Source organism: Papio anubis, chromosome 12 (genome assembly GCF_008728515.1).
Source record: "Papio anubis isolate 15944 chromosome 12, Panubis1.0, whole genome shotgun sequence".
NCBI lineage: Eukaryota > Metazoa > Chordata > Mammalia > Primates > Cercopithecidae > Papio > Papio anubis.
Window position 1 is genome coordinate 119,505,955 of NC_044987.1, and position 18,197 is coordinate 119,524,151.

Sequence of the window (18,197 nt, forward strand, 5' to 3'; positions counted from 1 at the left end):
GAGGGCGGCGTGTGGGGGAGTGCGGAGAGTGGCCTGTGGAGGGATGCGGTGGGCAGCGCTGGCCAGGCTCTCGGGGCTTTCCCCAGACTCTGTTAACAGCTTACAGCCGGCTGCATGTCAGCTTGCCCTGTACCCTGTTTTTGGTTTTGTTTTTTTAAAACATATGATTGTTTTAACCTGAATTTTGAAACTTAAGCTTCATATTGATAATTTCTAGATATGAAAGCCTTTCATTGTCTTGTGATTGTAACTGGAAAGTAGGAAAGGGTGCAGGATTCATTTGCATTTTAACTGTCAGTTGAGATTGTGTCCTAAATGAGCACAGCTCCATTTTGCATTGAATGCACTTGGTCCTCCCTGAGCCACAGTGGGGCTACAGTAGGATTGATATACTTTACACAATCCCATTTAAAAAGCAGAAGTTCAAACTGAGCCCAGTGGTACATGCTTGTAGTCCCACCTACTTTGGAGGCCGAGGCAGAAGGATCAGTTGAGCACAGGAGTTTGAGGCTGTAATGCAAAACAATCACATCTGCAAATGGCCACTGCAGTCCGGCCTGGGAATCGTAGCAAGAACCTGGCTCTTAAAAAATTTTTTAATAAAATAAAGTTTACCGTTCAAGTCTTCCTGTTTATAGTAATGCTTGCTCAACGTGTTTTATGAAATCTAGTCCCAGTCAAAACCAGAAAACACAGATGTATAAGCAGGATCTGCCTAGACCCTGCAGGGGTGAGTCTGTTCACTGTTGTTGCCACCATCCTGCTCCCTCAGCACATGGGCATATTCATGCTCCACTGCAAAAACGAAAAACCCTGGGAGTCTGACAAAGATCATCTTGTAATGATAAGCCTGGAAGTATTTTCTTTTAAGCCATATTGAAGAAAAATGTTTAAACTGCATAGAAGTGCTTCAATTTATAGTGTCCAGTCCAAACATTATTGAGAAATATGAGCCATAGACATGTGTATGGGTGGCCATGGGCTGTTCCTTGTTTATTTTTTACCCTTTCAGACAAAAAGGTATTTGACAATTTTGCCCCAGAGGTTTCTGCCGTCTCTGGAGTGTCTTTCGAAGTACATCAGGAGGTAAACGTCGCTGGCTCTTCATTAGTGCGAGTTAATGCTGTCTGACATTTGTAACGATATGGTTTATAGGTGGTGTTCGGATCTCTGCAGCTGAGTGACTGTCCTCGTAATGTGCCTAGGATAACCCTGGGCTGCATGGAGGAGGCTGAGGATGAGGGGCATCCCTGTGTCCTGCTGGCCCAGTGCACGCTCGTGGGGAGGCAGACCAGGAGTCTGACGGCTCTGTGGTGCTGTGCTGCGTGGCCCTTCAGAATGGTGCCAGACTGAAACAAGACTTTCTGTGCTGGCAGAAAGCACCGCGAATCGATTTTCAAAAGAAGTTTATGGCTATTATGTAAGGCCTGAGTTTTTCACAGTCTGCTATTAACTGACTTTGCGCTTCTCTCACCCTTCAGTTGCCACCTTCCAGAGAAGAGGTACGAGATGACAAGACAACCATAAAGTGTGAAACCTCCCCGCCTTCCTCCCCGAGAGCCCTTCGGTTAGACCGGCTGCACAAAGGGGCGCTGCACACCGTCAGCCACGAGGACATCAGGGACCTAAGGAAGTAAGGAGCCTGCAGCAGCCCCGTGCAGAGCATACTTGTCTTTTCGTTTCCAGTGTTGAGAAATCGACGAATCTTTTCTTGACTAAAACAATGATTTTCTAGAATTGTCTGTTAATTCAGTTGAGTGTATTTACATGTTACACTTAGAATGCCTACCACTGCTCTGGGCTACAGTGAAATCCAGCAGAAAATGCATATCTGTTTGGGCAAGCTTAGTTTGGAAAGGAAGGAGTTAAATGATATCAGCAAGTTTTGGAAAAACTTCATGTCTTCAGAGTCTACAAATTGACTGCTTTCTATTCTTGATGGAGAGTTTGGCAAGCAAATGACAGACTTCGGATTGGAACCACCCTCTAGGACAACCTGTGCCTTTCAGACGCCCTCTTGCACCTTTTATAAGCTGTGGAGAGTTCCAAGTTGTACTTACCCATTTACTGAGTGTCCCCACTCAGGAAACCAATCAGCTGTTTTGTCACTAGTATGCCATCTATGCTCTCTTTTTTTTTTTCTTTTTGAGACAGTCTCGCTCTGTTGTCCAGGCTGGAGTGCAGTGGCATGATCTTGGCTCACCACAGCCTCCGCCTCCCCGGTAGCTGGGACTGCAGGCGCACGCCACCATGCCCAGCTACTTTTTGTATTTTTAGTAAAGATGGGGTATTACCATGCTGGCCAGGCTGGTCTTGAACTCCTGAGCTCATGATCCGCCAGCCTTGGCCTCCCAAAGTGCTGGGATTACAGGCGTGAGCCGCCGCGCCCGGCCCCTCTTTTTTCAGACTCCATTGGATTTTGGTTCTGTGCCAGGCAATATGCAGGGGAGGCATCAGTGACCCCTCAGGCAGTTAACATCGCCACGTTTCTCAGCTGCGCAGAGTAATGCCCAGGGCAGTTGTGGGAGCTGCTGGAGGGGTAGCAGGCGGACCACTGAGTTTTGGAACCTGATGGTGCGGAGTCAGGGCCTCCCCTGGAGGGAAGGGGAGCTCCGTGTCAGAGAGTCTCAGCTGCCCAGAATGGGTCTCTGTGCTGGCCTCACCGGGAGCCTGCCTTTGTCATGCATGATGCACTTGGTGAGGAAGATGTGTGTGAAAGAGACTGGAAGTGCTTGTAGGGAAGTTTGCAACTGTTAATATGTGAAGTATCCTACAAGGGCACATGGTAAAGATCCGTTTTCTTTCCTCGAAGCTCCACAGGCTCCCAGGACGGTCCCGTGAGCAATCCCAGCAGTAGCAACAGTAGCCAGGACTCGCTCCACAAAGCCCCAAAGAAGAAAGGCATTAAGTCCTCCATTGGCCGCTTGTTCGGCAAGAAAGAAAAGGGCCGACCTGGACAAACCGGCAAAGAAGCATTAGGACAAGGTTGGTTGGTTTTCCGCACCCTTCCCAGCAGCCAGGGGTCGGGGAGGAAGGCACTGCCTTCGGTGCCAGCAGTTCCCATGCGGTGCTCCGGCAGCCGTGTGCTCTCCAGGGAGCAGCGGCTGTGAAGGCCTGGGAGCTAGAGAGCAGCGGTTTATGCTCACTTGCCACTCAGGTACCCCACGTTTTCTGTCTTTGAGCATTTTTGTCTTGCGCATTTGGTTGTCTAGTCAGAAACTTAGGCTTAAGAAATGATTTCCCTCTGAACCTGCAAATATTCATCCGCCTATTTATGAAAACATAGAACTTTGTCATGCTGATTTTTACTTCTGGGCTGTTCTGCTTCCTCATAGCTGGCGTTTCCGAGACAGATAATTCATCTCAGGATGCCTTGGGACTTAGCAAATTGGGAGGACAGGCTGAAAAAAATCGTAAACTTCAAAAAAAGTAAGCTTTGTATTATTTCATCATCTCATTGCATGGTTTTCAGTTGTGCCTAAGCTCTAAGTAGTGTTCATTAATTATAATATGTAGCTATGTATATATACATTGTATTCTGAAAGCTTTACCTACAGCCTTAGTTAAGCCATACTTTCTGGAAGATTTAGAGTGTTTGTGAAATTTCGAAGAAACTCACACTGGTATCCCTATTGTCTTGGAAAGTTGTCCAACTAGGAGATAGGATGGGTGAGAGTTGGACTCGGCTGCCTGAGCACTGGAGTCGGCCCTGGCGCCTGCTCAGGTTCACTTTGTGACGTCGAGGAAGTGACTTAGCATCTCTGTGCTTCAGTTTTCTCATCTGTAAAGTGGGGATCCTAGTAGTACATACCTTGTATGGCTTTTATGAGAATTAAATGGGATGATATGCATGAAGTTATTTAAACAGTGCCAGCAAGTCATAAACAAGTTGTAACTGTGGCCACTACAGCGACTGTTGTTTGCCAGCGTTCAGCATTTGCTCTTCATGCTAGTAATCTGCCTGAAACATTTGTCATGTTGCATTTTTTTCTCTTCTATAGATTTTGTACTTTTATCTCAGAGAGACTCCAGATTTTATAGCCTGTTAATATTAAGTTTTAATTCTAAACTAAGTCTGCTTCTGACAATAAGCTGTAATATTTGGGATGGCTTTCAACAAAGGAGCACAGGCATTGTGATGCCCCGGGGTGAGGGCATGGAGGAATCAGGTTCCTGTCCCTGGGCCTTCTGGGATGTGGGGTGAGTTGTGTGTTGGCTGACCATAGATGAACTAGATAGGCTGAGACAATGCCCGAGTGAGCTAACAAACGATGAACAAAACTAAAGCCACTTCTGTAATAAAATAAGCAGTTTGTGTAGTCTATGGGGTAAGGCCTGAGCTTGAGAAATGTGGAAGATGGTAACGCCAGGCTTTGAGACAGGGTGAAACTTGATGGGCTGTGTGATGACTCTGAGTGTGGGAAAAATCATCTGGCCACTTTTAAGTGCCCTAAGAAACCAACGCTCATCTGGAAATTGGGGCCCAAAGACACTGGTTCCCAGAAGCACCAGAGCCTGCAGGGACCCTCTGCCCTAGAGGCCCCTTTGCCTTTAGCCCCCAGAGTTGCCGGCTGATTTTTTCTGTTGTGAAATCTGTCTCATTTTAGTTTTCTTTTCAAAGCCTTTATAAATAACTTTATTGATTATATTTTAGGTAAAATGCTCTTAAATGTTAACAATACCATAGGAATACTCAGGTTTTTTGGTTTCCTGTAAATGGAAATTTATAGAAACCACTTAACAGCAAAATCTGATTTGAACATTGCTATGCTTGAACTGTGTAAGAATGTTTTTTTTGTTTGTTTGCTTTTGAGACGGAGTCTCACTCTGTCTTCCAGGCTGGAGTGCAGTGGTGCGATCTTGGTTCACTGCAAGCTCCACCTCCCGTGGTCACGCCATTCTCCTGCCTTAGCCTCCCGAGTAGCTGGGACTACAGGCACCCGCCACCACGCCCAGCTAATTTTTTTGTATTTTTAGTACAGACGGGGTTTCACCGTGTTAGCCAGGATGGTTTCCATATCCTGACCTCATGATCCACCCACCTCGGCCTCCCAAAGTGCTGGGATTACAGGCATGAGCCACTGCGCCCAGCCAAGAATGTTTTAAAATAACTTGGGTAATTGCCATTTGGCCCTGTGAAACTTAATGTTAGGACTAAACTTTCTGCCTCCTGGAAACATCCTAGGAAAATTTCATTCCTTAGATTTTGCTAATGTTACTGTTTTTATTATAGTAAGTATGAGGAAGTGAAATAAAACTTCTCTGTCCTTTATGTTGTGCTTGGGATCCATGTGGAAGTTCTGAAATGTACCAGCTCCTTAGTGGGGAAAATTTCCAAGTACAAAGATTATTTGTCTGACTATAGAGGGCAGTTTCATTTCTTTCACTTAAACTGAGATAAAATTGATTTTAGAAAAAGTGCTTTATTGATTGATTGATTGATTAATTGATTGAGATGAAGTCTCTCACTGTGTCGCCCAGGCTGGAGTGCAATGGCACGATTCTGGCTCACTGCAACCTCCACCTCCTGGTTTCAAGTGATTCTCCTGCCTCAGCCTCCCAGTAGCTGGAATTACAAGTGTGTGCCACTATGCCCAGCTAATTTTTTAGAATTTTTAGTAGAGACGGGGTTTCACCATGTTGGCCAGGCTGGTTTTGAATTCCTGACCTCAAGTGATCTGTCCACCTCTGCCTCCCAAAGTGTTGAGATTACAGGCATGAGCCACCGCGCCCGGCCTAAGGTATCTACATATAAATGTGAAAAAAAGTTTGCGTTTTCCGGAAAAAGTATTATATGAATACAGTTTAATATTTATGCCATTCTTAAGAATGAAATTATATTTCTCAGAATTATTTTCTTCTCCTTAACCCCCGATTTCACTCAAAAGTGTGCTTTTAACTGCAAAATTTACACAGCCAGATGCTTTCACTTACAGAGAATTTAAGGAACCTGGTGAGTTTGGTGGCAAGCTGATTTCAAGTTTTGTAAGACACAGTGTGGTGGGCGCATTTGGTACCTGGGATACGTGGTAGTGAACCCGCAAGTCGGGGCTGGCTGTCCTAAAGACGTTCATCAGCTTTGATAGTGCATAGTGATTCCACAGCACTTCTGGAATTCCCCAGGGTTATTGAAACGCCATCTCTTGAAGTAACCTTGCTTTTAAAGTGTTCCCTTTTCATGTTCTCCTTTTTGTCTTCCTAGTGCTTTCTCAGGGTAATCAGACTTGGGAGATTTGCTGGGCTGAGTGTGGGCAGTCACCAGCCACAGGCTCTATGCTGAGCTTCCTGAGAGGATCTTTTTATTTTTTTATTTCCGCCCTTGCACGGTTGCCCAGGCTGAAGTGCAGTGGCACATTCACCACTCACTGCGGCCTTGACTTTTATTTTTAGTAGAGACAGCGGTCTGACTGTGTTGACCAGGCTGGTCTTGAACTCCTGGCCTCAAGTGATCTTCCTGCCTCTGCCTCTCAAAGTGTTGGGATTACAGGTGTGAGCCATCACATCTGGCCCAAGGATCTTTTTAGTTTTGCATAAGAAATGCTGATTCCATCCATTTCTCATCAGGGCGAGCCTACATCTTTCCTCAGGATTCTGCCAGTGTGCCATGGCCATGGAGCGTGGGAGGGGCTGTGGCTGGGTCACAGAACCGTACTTGTGGTGGTGGTATTTTTTTATGGTTTTTGGAGAGGGTCCTGCTCTGTCACCCGGGTGGCAACTGTACCTGTGAAAGCAAGTCTCGTTCACTGTGTGCAGGGTGCAGGGGATTGAACAGCTTCAGTCTTATGAAAGCAAGGTAATATATTTAGTTTGGATAGTTAAATGAAAGTACTTCCTCCCTATCCCTTACATACTGTTTGATCAGCAAAAACTCACACAAGCTTCTCATTATGAAAGACTTTACCATTATGCTATGTCTTAATTATAAAATGTACAGCATTATTCACAAATTATATGACCTTTTTGCATTATAGCATTCTCAGTAGCCAGTGAAAGAGCCAAGTCTGAGATCAAGCAATAAAGGAGGAATGTAGTTGTTCATGTAAAGGAACAGCCCAGAGGGCCAGGGTGGAGTGGCCTCAGCTATCTCCAAGTTCTGGACTCTGCATCCCCTCGACACAGGGGACTTCTTCCATAATTGGAACAGTTCCCCCAGAGAAAACAGGGGCTCTGGTGTTCCCACCTGGAGTGTCAGCCCAGGGGTAAGGTCCCATGTTTGATCTTAAAGATCATGGACTGGTCTGATAGGGGAGGGGAGCCAGGACACACACTGAGGCCTGGGCCTGCCACCCAGATGGGGTCTCCTCTGCCTTCTTCCTAACTTCCTGTGACTCTTACACACATCCGTCTACCTCCACTGTTTTAACAGTGTTTCCACTGTTGCTTCTGGACCCAGAAGCGTCTCCATTCTGGAAAAGACTTTATAAAAGCTAGTGATCATTGCCAGGAAGACGGTACTGGTGAAGTCCAGGACAGTGTACACCAGTCTCCAAGTAATAGAAGTAAAGGATTATTTTTTGACAGTTATTTTTGTTTACAGTGAGTATCTATTACATGTTAAAAAATGAAGTCTCTGGCAGAGTGCCAAGGCTGAGCATAAGCTGGAAGCCCTCCTGACTTGGCAGCAGTCAGATCCTCCTTGCTCCTTGGCCAGGCCACGGACGCTCAAGGCCTTAGCAGTTAACCAGATAGTCAGCATTCAGAGCTTTTTCTGGGATTGATGTGGCAGGAACTACCTGTACTACTTCCTAGACCCACCAGTGTGTGAAGGAAGCTCTACTGACTGTCGTTGAGGGGCATTTGTCCCAAGGGAACGGAAAGCAGGGTTTCAGCCACCACCTGGTGACTGGTGCCATGCAGTGTGCCCTTCCTCCCAACCCCTTCATTTCACGTCTTGCGATACCACTTCATACTCCTAAGAAAAGTCTGCGGCTATTGAAATGTATTGAAGAGCCAATATCAAATTTTTAGAAATAAGAGATTCTGTGGTATGTCTTACAGAAATTATTATAGAAAAAATGGACTAAAAGCAGCCTAGGGATGTTGAAATGACTTGGGGATATCTTTATGTGCAAACCAAATGTACGTGTCCTCTCCGTTACAACGACATCTCTCTGAGGCTTTTTATTTTTTTAAACAATTAGCCTCTTTGAAAGCCTTGTAGGTAGACACTTGAGAAATAAAATGAGATTCACCAAGCTTATAGTGTTATTTCTCAAATACCTATGTTAGACAACATTATGTTAACCGTGGGTATTTAAAAATGAGGCATATAGAATATTTCCCATCACATAAAGAGATCTGTGGCAGGACTGACGCCTGCCTGCCTCCTTGTGGTCACCAGTGACACATGGATTCTTGCATTCAGGATTCCCCTGCACTGAGAAGACTGTTAGGGTTTCAAATCTCCCGGGTAGGAGGCCTGTGGGTTAAGCCACAGATGACCCAGTGACTTGATTCAGCAAGTAATCAGCTAAATAGCAGTGTAGAGACAGCCATCCACTGCTTGCCTGCTAGATTAGATCATAACATTGTAGTGTTAAAAAGCTGCAATATTCTTTTTCCTTCTTTCTTTGGGTAAATGCTGAACATTTTTAAAGATTCTCATTGAGATAGGCTACTTTGTTTAGAGCAAGGTGTGGTTTCCTCTTTCCAGATAGTTGTCTTCATTGTTTAAAAAGGGACTTGTGATTGTTTTCCTTGAATGTCCTATACCTTGGATGTGAAGGCTCTGCTGCTGTTTTTTTTGTTGTTGTTGATTTTTTTGTTGTTTGTTTTTTGAGATAGAGTCTTGCTCTATCACCCAGGCTGGAGTGCAATGGCATGATCTCAGCTCACTGCAAATTCTGCCTCCCGGGTTCAAGTGATTCTCCTGCCTCAGCCTCCCGAGTAGCTGTGATTACAGGCATGCGTCACCATGTCCAGTTAATTTTTTGTATTTTTTTTTTTTTTTTTTTTTTGAGACGGAGTCTCGCTCTGCCGCCCAGGCTGGAGTGCAGTGGCTGGATCTCAGCTCACTGCAAGCTCCGCCTCCCGGGTTCACACCATTCTCCTGCCTCAGCCTCCTGAGTAGTTGGGACTACAGGCGCCCGCCACCGCGCCCGGCTAGTTTTTTGTATTTTTTTAGTAGAGACGGGGTTTCACCGTGTTAGCCAGGATGGTCTCGATCTCCTGACCTCGTGATCCGCCCATCTCGGCCTCCCAAAGTGCTGGGATTACAGGCTTGAGCCACCGCGCCCGGCCAATTTTTTGTATTTTTTATTAGAGATGGGGTTTCACCGTGTTAGCCAGGATGGTCTCGATCTCCTGACCTCATGATCCACCCGCCTCAGCCTCCCAAAGTTCTGGGGTTACAGGCATGAGCCACCGCGCCCGGCCTCTGCTGGTGTTTTTAAAGTTGGTAATAATTCTTTGATTCTGTAAGGAGGTGGGGATTCTGTAGGGAATCAGAGGGAGTCATTCAGTGTTTTCTCACTCAGGCATTCTTTGTAGTGTGCACAGAACTAATGTGGAATGGATGGTGTTGATAATGTAAAACTGTAGAAGATGAAAGGAAAATGATGAGAATTTGTAGTCATGTCTCAGAGTCTGTGGGGGATTGGTTCCAGGACCCCTCCTGAAGACCCAAATCCATGGAAGCTTAAGTCTTCTGTATAAAATGTCACGGTGTTTTCCATATAACATAGGCATAATCTCCCGTAGACTTCAAATCGTCTCTAGGTTCCTTAGAATACCCAGTGGAATGTAAATGCTTTGTAAATAGCTGTTGTGCTGTATTGATTTTTATTGTTTTTTCCCACTGAATATTTTTGATCTGCAGTTGGTTGAATGTGTGGATGTGGAAGCCACAGATACAGAGGGCAGACTGCGTACTGTTAGACTTTTGCAAATGCTCAGAACACTTTGTTAACTTATTTTATATATGCATATAATAGTGGTTCCTTGATTTTGTTTTTGTTTTTGCTGGTTTTAATTTTTGTTTTTTAGAGATAGGGTCTCACTCGGTTGCCTAGGCTGGAGTGCAGTGGCACAGTCATGGCTTACTGTAGCCTCGGCCTCCTGGACTCAGGCAGTCCTTCCACCTCAGCCTCCCAAGTAGCTGAGACTACAGGCATGCGTCACCATGCCTGGCTAATTCTTTTTAATTTCTTTTTAAATTTTTGTAGAGATGCATCTTATTATATTGCCCAGGCTGCTCTTGAACTACTGGCCTCAAGCAGTCTTCCTGCCTCAGCCTCCCGAGCAGCTGGGACTACAGAGGTGTGCCACTACACCGTGCTAATGTTTAAAATTTTTTGTAGAGATGGGGTCTCGCTGTGTTGTCTAGGCTGGTCTTGAACTCCTGGGCTCAAGTGGTCCTCCTGCCTCGGCCTCCCAAAGAGCTGGGATTACAGGTGTGAGCTACCATGCCTGGCTGATTCTCTAATTTTCAATATCTTCTCCTTTGTAGGCATGAATTGCTGGAGGAAGCCCGGAGACAAGGTTTACCTTTTGCCCAATGGGACGGGCCAACGGTTGTGGTCTGGCTGGAGGTACGTCCTTCATTTAACACGCAGTTGCATGGGTTACGGTATGTGAACTTGCAGTTCTGCCTTGTAGACTGTACCTCACTGTGCTGCTTTCCGCTTTCTGCCTCCAGCTCTGGGTTGGGATGCCAGCCTGGTATGTGGCTGCCTGCCGAGCAAATGTGAAAAGCGGGGCCATCATGTCGGCCCTGTCCGACACGGAGATCCAGCGTGAGATCGGCATCAGCAACCCCCTGCACAGACTGAAGCTGAGGCTGGCCATCCAGGAGATCATGTCGCTGACCAGCCCGTCCGCCCCACCCACGTCTAGAACGGTACGTTCAGAGACAAGCCCTGCATTCTCTGGAAACAGGGAGTGCCTCTCTGAAGGTATCACTGCCCTGTTTACATTGCTTCTCCAGTTCCTTAACAGCACATCAAGTATAGTTCCAATTCAAAATTTTAGCATCAGATACATTAGGACTTTTAATTTTGGGGGAATTGGATGGTCAAAGAAACTTCATTAAATGCTTTTATGAAAGATTGGCTAGAATGGCATCATACTATAAAAAAATATGAACTTTTTTAAACATAGAAAAGCAATTATAAATTTAAATATGAAAATATGAAAAATATGAAATATGAAAATACTTAAAAAATTGGTAGAGATGGGGGTCTCGCTGTGTTGCCCAGGCTGGTCTTACACTCCTGGGCTCAAGCAGTCCTCCCACCTCAGCCTTCCAATGTGCTGGGATTACAGGCATGAGCCACCACGCCCGGCTGAGTTTATCAAAATTGAATCGGTCTAAGGGTCTCTTGAAGGAAAAAGTTAATATTTAAGGACACATTTTATAATTGTTTTGAATTTCATTTTTCAGTTTTTGTGATTCAAACTGAATGAGTACTTAACATTTGTACTATATATAAAGATATTTGCTAAGCCAATTATAGTGTGTTTTTAAATGTTACTGGAATATAATATACATATAGAGAAACACACATATGAGTGAACAGTTAAATGATTTGTAAGTCAGCATCCCCTGTGTGGTCCACGCCTACACTGAAAAATGGGATCTGACCAGGGCTTTGAAGGCCTCCTGCTCCTTTTGAGGCACTGCCCCTTCCCTAGGGGTGAGTGCTTGGCTCCTGACGCCATAGACTGCTCTGTTTGTTTCATTCTTTATGTGGATAAACAAGATCCTGTAGTATTTACTCTCTTGTGTCTGGCTTCTTTCACTTAATGTTATGTCTGTGAATTCATCTGTATCATTCTATGTGTAAGCAGCATCTTGAGTAAAATTTTTGTGTCTAGTTCAGAGGACTGGCTCTTCCGCCTTCTTTGAAGCACCCATTTATTTATATATTTATGTATGTATGTATGTATTTATTTAAGTTCTTTAGTTTTTAGAGGCAAGGTCTTACTCTGTCACCCAGGCTGGAGTACAGTGGCTCAGTCATAGCTCACTGCAGCCTCAACCTCTTGGGTTCAAGCGATCCTCCCACCTCAGCCTCCCAAATACTTGGGACTACTGGTGTGCACCACCACACCTAGCTACTTTCTAAAAACTTTTTAGAGACAGGGTCTTGCTATGTTGACCAGGCTGGTCTCGAACTCCTGGCCTCAAGTAGTCCTCCTGCCTCAGCGTCCCTGAGTGCTGAAGTTACAGGTGTGAGCCACCATGCCCAGCCAGAAGCATCTATTGAAATATAGCTGACATACTAGTAAGAGATACTTGTTATCCCACCGTCAAAATTGATCCCTAAGGCATTTTTGTATTTTTTGTAGAGAATGGGTCTCACTGTGTTGCCTAGGCTGGTCTGGAACTCCTGGGCTCAAGCGATCTTCCTGCCTCAGACTCCCAAGTAGCTGTGACTACAGGCATGCACAGCCATGCCTGGAAAAGGTCCCTAAAGAATTCTGATCCTCCCTTCCCCATCATTCCAGTTTGTGAACAATTTTTTTTTTTTTTTTTTGAGACGGAGTCTTGCTCTGTCACCCAGGCTGGAGTGCAGTGACACGATCTCGGCTCACTGCAAGCTCCGCCTCCCGGGTTCACGCCATTCTCCTGGCTCAGCCTCCTGAGTAGCTGGGACTACAGGCGCCAGCCACCGCGCCCGGATAATTTTTTGTATTTTTAGTAGAGACTGGGTTTCACCGTGGTCTCGATCTCCTGACCTTGTGATCCGCCCGCCTCGGCCTCCCAAAGTGCTGGGATTACAGGTGTGAGCCACCATGCCCGGCCCTGTGAACAATTTTTTAAAATAAAAACTAAAGGGAAAAATAAAGATGAGATCACTGGTTGCCTTATAACCAGTGTTTTACTGTATTTGATTTGTTTGGCCTGTAGGTATTTTCCGTTTGGGGAGCTAAGGACCCTGGGAGCTCAGGATTTCAAGCAGTTCACAAATCTGCAAATGTTCATCCAACATGAGCTGTACTCATACAGTTTCTCTCCATGTAGGAAGTCCCTGAAAGCCCTTAAGAAGGGTTGTCCTACTTGAGAAAGAAGAACTATGTTAATAAAAACAAGAATGGTTATTGGGAGATAAGGGCAGGCCAACTCCAGATGTATAAAGTTCAGACTTTTTACACTGGCTGGATTCCCAGTCTCTGCTTTTAGTCTCCTCAGGAGAACACAAATTGTTGTTGCGATGAAGAGCCTCCCAGGCACACTTCTCCAAGGAGCACATCACCGCTGGATTCAGGGCTCCCAGTTTACCTTACAAAACAAGTTTTGAGGGGTTTTATTTGTTTTATTTATTTTTTTCTTCTTAGTGAACAAATTATGGTGATGAACAATAAGCTTTGTCCTCCCCTGTTGCTCCGAGAGCTCCTTTCCCATGGCCTGCCTCGGGAGCAGTGTCTGAGCTCTTCTCTGGTTGTTCTACATGAGAGTGGCCTTGCTGAAAATGAAGGTGCTGAGTGGTTTCTCCCGTGTTTATCCACTGTCTTCAGTAATGACGGAGAACACCTCACCTAAGGCAAACTTCACACCATGTCAAAGTGTAAGGAAGAAATCTCCCTCAAGTAGACACACAGGCCACTGTCTGTCTCGTGTCTGGTTCTGATGGCTGCACAGAGCCATCGACACTGCTTAGCACATCCATGACCCCCTCTGCCTGTGGCCTGCCTTCAGCCTTCCAGGCCATCACGGAGCATCTGCGGCAGAAAGCCCTCCAATGGCCAAAGCAAGAGTTTCATGCTGGGTTCTTTGTTGTTAATCTGTTTTAAATATATTGAATCAATAGTTACTTGAGAATTACTCAAAGTTTCCAGAAGTACACAACGTGTTTTCTTCTCTTGATATTTCACATACCTCGGGTAAGCATGGCATCTAAAGCTCTGGGCATTGTGTGCTCTTCTCCTGGTGGTGTTGACCACACGGTGTTAACAGGGAATGGTTATTCTGTACGGGCATCTGAACTGAAAAGTGAGAAGAGCGAACTTTGCCTCCTCGGCCCCTTCTCTGTGCCTGTGGCTTATGCGTGTGCCCCTCTCCTCTTTGTCACTGCTTCCCTTGCCCTGGATGTGGTTGGTGCACTGGGGTCACCTTAGACCACAGGAAATGTCTGGTTAACACATGAAGAGATGGAAACGCTCGCAGCCACGCCGCAAACGGTTAGTCACGCACCACAGCCTGCACTCCCCCCGCGCATTTTCCACTAAGACCGTCTGGGTTCTTTGCCTTTTTGTTGAAACAAAAATGTTATTTTCCATTCAATTGTTCCAGATAAGTATTTCCTTTAGTTATTAGTTGAATGTGTAAGTAGAATTTGTATTTTAGATTTTTTCCAGGAACTTAAAGTTGGTAGACTCTCTCTTTAGAATAGCTTTAACCTAGCTCTCTTTTTGGAGAGATCTCAGTTGAGCCTCCGTGTGTCTGTGTGGCCCTTTCTCCTTCCATGGATGTGCTTGGCATGGAGAGAGTCTACTTCTTGCATGAGAAGTTGAAATTGTTGGTTTTGCATGAGTTTTGCATGATGCTTTGCTAGTCTGAACTTTTTCACTCAGTGAAGCTGCATCTTCCCTGCAGAGTTGCTTTGCCTGCACTACCAAGCTCACCAATACTAATAGTTATGTTCTTTTGCATTCCTAACCACGTAACCCCAGGAAGATGAGGAGGGAAGCTGGGCTCAGGTTGGAGTCTTTCTGTAATATATTCTTCACTACATGTACAGCAGCAAAAAGCAATTGGAGTATGAAAACTTGTGTAATCTACTTTTTTTGATGTTTATAGCATCTTAATTTATTCAGCGTACAGGATTGTTAATGATTTGAAAGCACTAGTCAAGCATAGGATTAAAGAGTACGTCTCATGGACAATTTTGAACATTTCTCATATGGTGCCATGGCAGTTATTTTTAATTAATATAGATTGCTTTGTTTAACATATGATCTTTTATACAAAGTCTTGTGGCTTAGGCAGCTTCTGAGATTATGTATGTAATTTCCTGGTAGGGTAACGTTAATTACAAGATATACTGATGGGGAAATTGTGTTCTAATAAATTTCCAAACATAAAAATTGTTATAGTGACTTTTCCTCTGTGTCTTTGTGTTGATTTTTTTTACTAAATACTATCCTAATACTATGTCCACTTAAAGATTTTCTTACTAATGGAATCCTAAGGAATTAAGCCTCTTCTCGAGTGCTGTACATTTGAATTTTCAGCTGCTCAATTCTTTAACTCACCAAAAGCTCTATCCCAACTGTTTTGCATTCTGTACGTTCAGACAGCTTGCTGAAATGTCAGCGGTTCCTTCCGTGCGATGCCACCAGCCTTCTGTGGTCAGGTTGTGTGTCTCAGTGGCCTTCTGTGGTCAGGGTGTGTGTCTCAGTGGCCTTCTGTGGTCAGGGTGTGTGTCTCAGTGGCCTTCTGTGGTCAGGGTGTGTGTCTCAGTGGCACATCGCAGCCATGAGGCACGGACAGGCAGTTCTAGAGGCTTTCCCGAATGGACTGTATTCGAGGGCTTCAGAAGAATCATTGCATATCTGAAAGAATCAAAAAGATTTTAAGTCATAATTTTCCTGATTACGAGGTGATGATTGAAGCAGCTGTTTCCTATTCTTGGTGCTCCTAAAATCTAGTCCATTAGACTGTCCCCACACCTTTCTTTATTTATTTTTTATTTTTTTTAACCAAATAGAGTAGCTATAATGTGACTCTGTGGGCTTTTTTCTCTCTTGATTTAAGCATTCTGTGCCTCTCCTCCAGATAAATAACCTCATTGTTTAACTTGTTAGATATCTCTTTACAGGACCAATAATGACCATAAATGAATTATATAGGGTACATTTCATAATTACTTAAATTTCAGTATATTTTCCACCAAGTAGCAGAACTTGGTTAATACTTCAGTATGAAATTGCCTGAGTCAGAGACATGAAGTGTAAATTAAATAAGCTTGAGCTTGCTCTTTGCAGTGAAAATACAAACAAGACTGAGGTGTGGTGATGACTCCAGCACTAGCCGACATGCAGTCTAGTGGAAGCTCGCATCACTTTTCCCTCCTTCCTCCTTCCTGTCTTCCAGATAGGACTGCAACCGCTGCCAAGGGCAGTCCACAGTGGCCAGCTCTTAAACCGGGGAGAACTTTGAGCTGCCCCTAGACACTCAGGAGGAAAGCATCAAGGCGTGCTCAAAACCATGTATACCTCATTTGACAAATAGTAAGAGTGCTGGCTGCGCGAAACATCTGTGAGCAGGACACCCGTGGTCCCCCCATCATGGAGCTCCCATTTTATGGAGTTCATAAAACTGGGTTGTACTTGTGACTGTTTCAGTGATGGGAATAAACACTGTGCAGTGGGTGTCTCTTCTAGTTCGGATGTTCTCTTGACTGAGATCACCTGGTAGGTTTTTTTTTTCCAGAAGGCTGCTAACGCAGCCCAGGAGAAGAGGTGGGTCTCCCTGGGATGGAGCCTGATCCTTCTGGGAGTTTATGTTAAAGGCCACTTCAGGAGTCTGAGCAGAGCATAAAATGAGGAAACAGAAATAAGTAGGGTTCTGCTTCCATGCAGTTTTCTATTTAGACATTTCCTTTGTTTAATTTCCCCATTTAAGAATACATAATCAGCAAGCAAGAAAATAATACCAGATATCCATGCTACACGTATCAGGCCTGGGCCAGGTGTGGTGGGTGGCTCACGCCTGTAATCCCAGCACTTTGGGAGGCCAAGGCAGGTGGATCACTTTCAGCCCAGGAGTTCAAGACCAGCCTGGGCAACATGGGAAAACCCTGTCTCTACAAAGAATATAACAATTAGCCAGGTATCGGTGGCTTGAGACTGTAGTCCCAGATGTTTGGGGGGCTTAGGCTGGAAAATCGCTTGAGCCCGGAAATTGGAGGTTGCAGTAAGCCGAGATCATGCCACTGCACTCCAGCCTGGGTGACAGAGCAAGACCCTGTCTCTAAATAAATAAATAAATAAATATCAGGCCTGTAAGGGTAAGGTTTAGAAGAGTGAAACAAGCATGGTGATACTGTTAGATAGCTTGATGATTACCCAAAAATGTTTGGCATATTTCTTTCTTTTTAGAGAAAGTGGTGAAGCATTTTTTTTCTAGTAGAATTTAAACATTCTTTGTTAGACTTTGAGTTATTGCTTCTAGCTTGGACCAAATAACAAATGATACTGGAAGCCAGAGTTTCAAGACCAACATGGTGTTAGTTGAGAGCCATTACAAAGACCCCATAATGTAACTGCAGAATTCCGTGACCATAACTTAGTCTTCCTCAGCTGGAGACTTCAGGTACCTCGGGTACCTTCCTTCAGTATGTGCGTGTATGTAATGTGTTAGTTATTTTTTATTGTATACATTTTGCATCCATTCTGTTAGATTTATCCCTGAGGATTTTACAGGTTTTGATGCCACTATAAATGGTACTTTTTAAATTTCAATTTTCAGTTCATTGCTAGTATTTAGAAATACAGTTCATTTTTATAAATTGGCCTTGTATCCTACAACTTTGCTTAAACCCACTTATTCTGATAGCTATTTTGTAGATTCCTTTTCTACATTGATAATGTTATCATCTTCAAATAAAGACAATTTTATTTCTTTTGTAATTTATGTACTTTTTATTTCTCTTTTTTGACCTATTACAGTGGCTAGGATTTCCAGTACAGTGTAGAATGGAAGTGGTGAGAGTGGACATCCTTAGTTTGTTCCTTGTCTTAGGAGAAACACATTCAGTCTTTTTTTTTTTTTTTTTTTTAAGAGAGGATTTCACCATGTTGCCCAGGCTGTTCTCAAACTCCTGACCTCAAGTGACCCACCCACCTCTGCCTCCCAAAGTGCTGGGATTATAGGCAAAAGCTGCCATGCCCAGCTGAACATTCAGTCTTTTACATTAAGTATGATGTTCGCTGTAGGGTTTTTGTAGATGCCTTTTATCCAGTTGAGGCACTTTTTTCTTACATTTCCGGAATGCTTGGAGTTCCATAAATGATGACAAATCTTGTCAAATGCTTATTCTGCATCTTTTGAGATGATACGGTTTTTTTCAATCTCTTCATATGGTGAGTTTCATTTCAAATATTGAATCAACTTATGTTTCTAGAATAATAAGCCATACTTGTCATGATATCTTATTGTTTTAACTTATTGTTGACTTGGCAATATTTTGTTACATATTTTTGGATCTGCCTGAGGGCTATTGATCTATAGTTCTGTTACATCTTTGGTTTTG

General features: G+C 44.3%; 1 protein-coding gene across 13 annotated transcripts in view; it reads left to right on the forward strand.

Moving 5' to 3' along the window:
* The window catches only part of PPFIA1 (PTPRF interacting protein alpha 1), a 115,435-nt gene that overhangs the window by 76,991 nt on the left and 20,247 nt on the right, over positions 1 to 18,197 (forward strand). For 8 of the 13 annotated variants that reach the window (XM_009185426.4, XM_009185417.4, XM_009185416.4 and 5 more), the window contains 7 exons: positions 1,482 to 1,633; positions 2,813 to 2,985; positions 3,336 to 3,429; positions 10,448 to 10,529; positions 10,637 to 10,837; positions 14,059 to 14,121; positions 14,614 to 14,640. In XM_009185426.4, coding sequence (XP_009183690.1) covers positions 1,482 to 1,633; positions 2,813 to 2,985; positions 3,336 to 3,429; positions 10,448 to 10,529; positions 10,637 to 10,837; positions 14,059 to 14,121; positions 14,614 to 14,640 — 792 coding nt within the window. The remainder of the gene's footprint in view (positions 1 to 1,481; positions 1,634 to 2,812; positions 2,986 to 3,335; positions 3,430 to 10,447; positions 10,530 to 10,636; positions 10,838 to 14,058; positions 14,122 to 14,613; positions 14,641 to 18,197) is intronic. The other 5 variants (XM_009185419.4, XM_009185423.4, XM_009185424.4 and 2 more) reach the window with 1 other exon arrangement.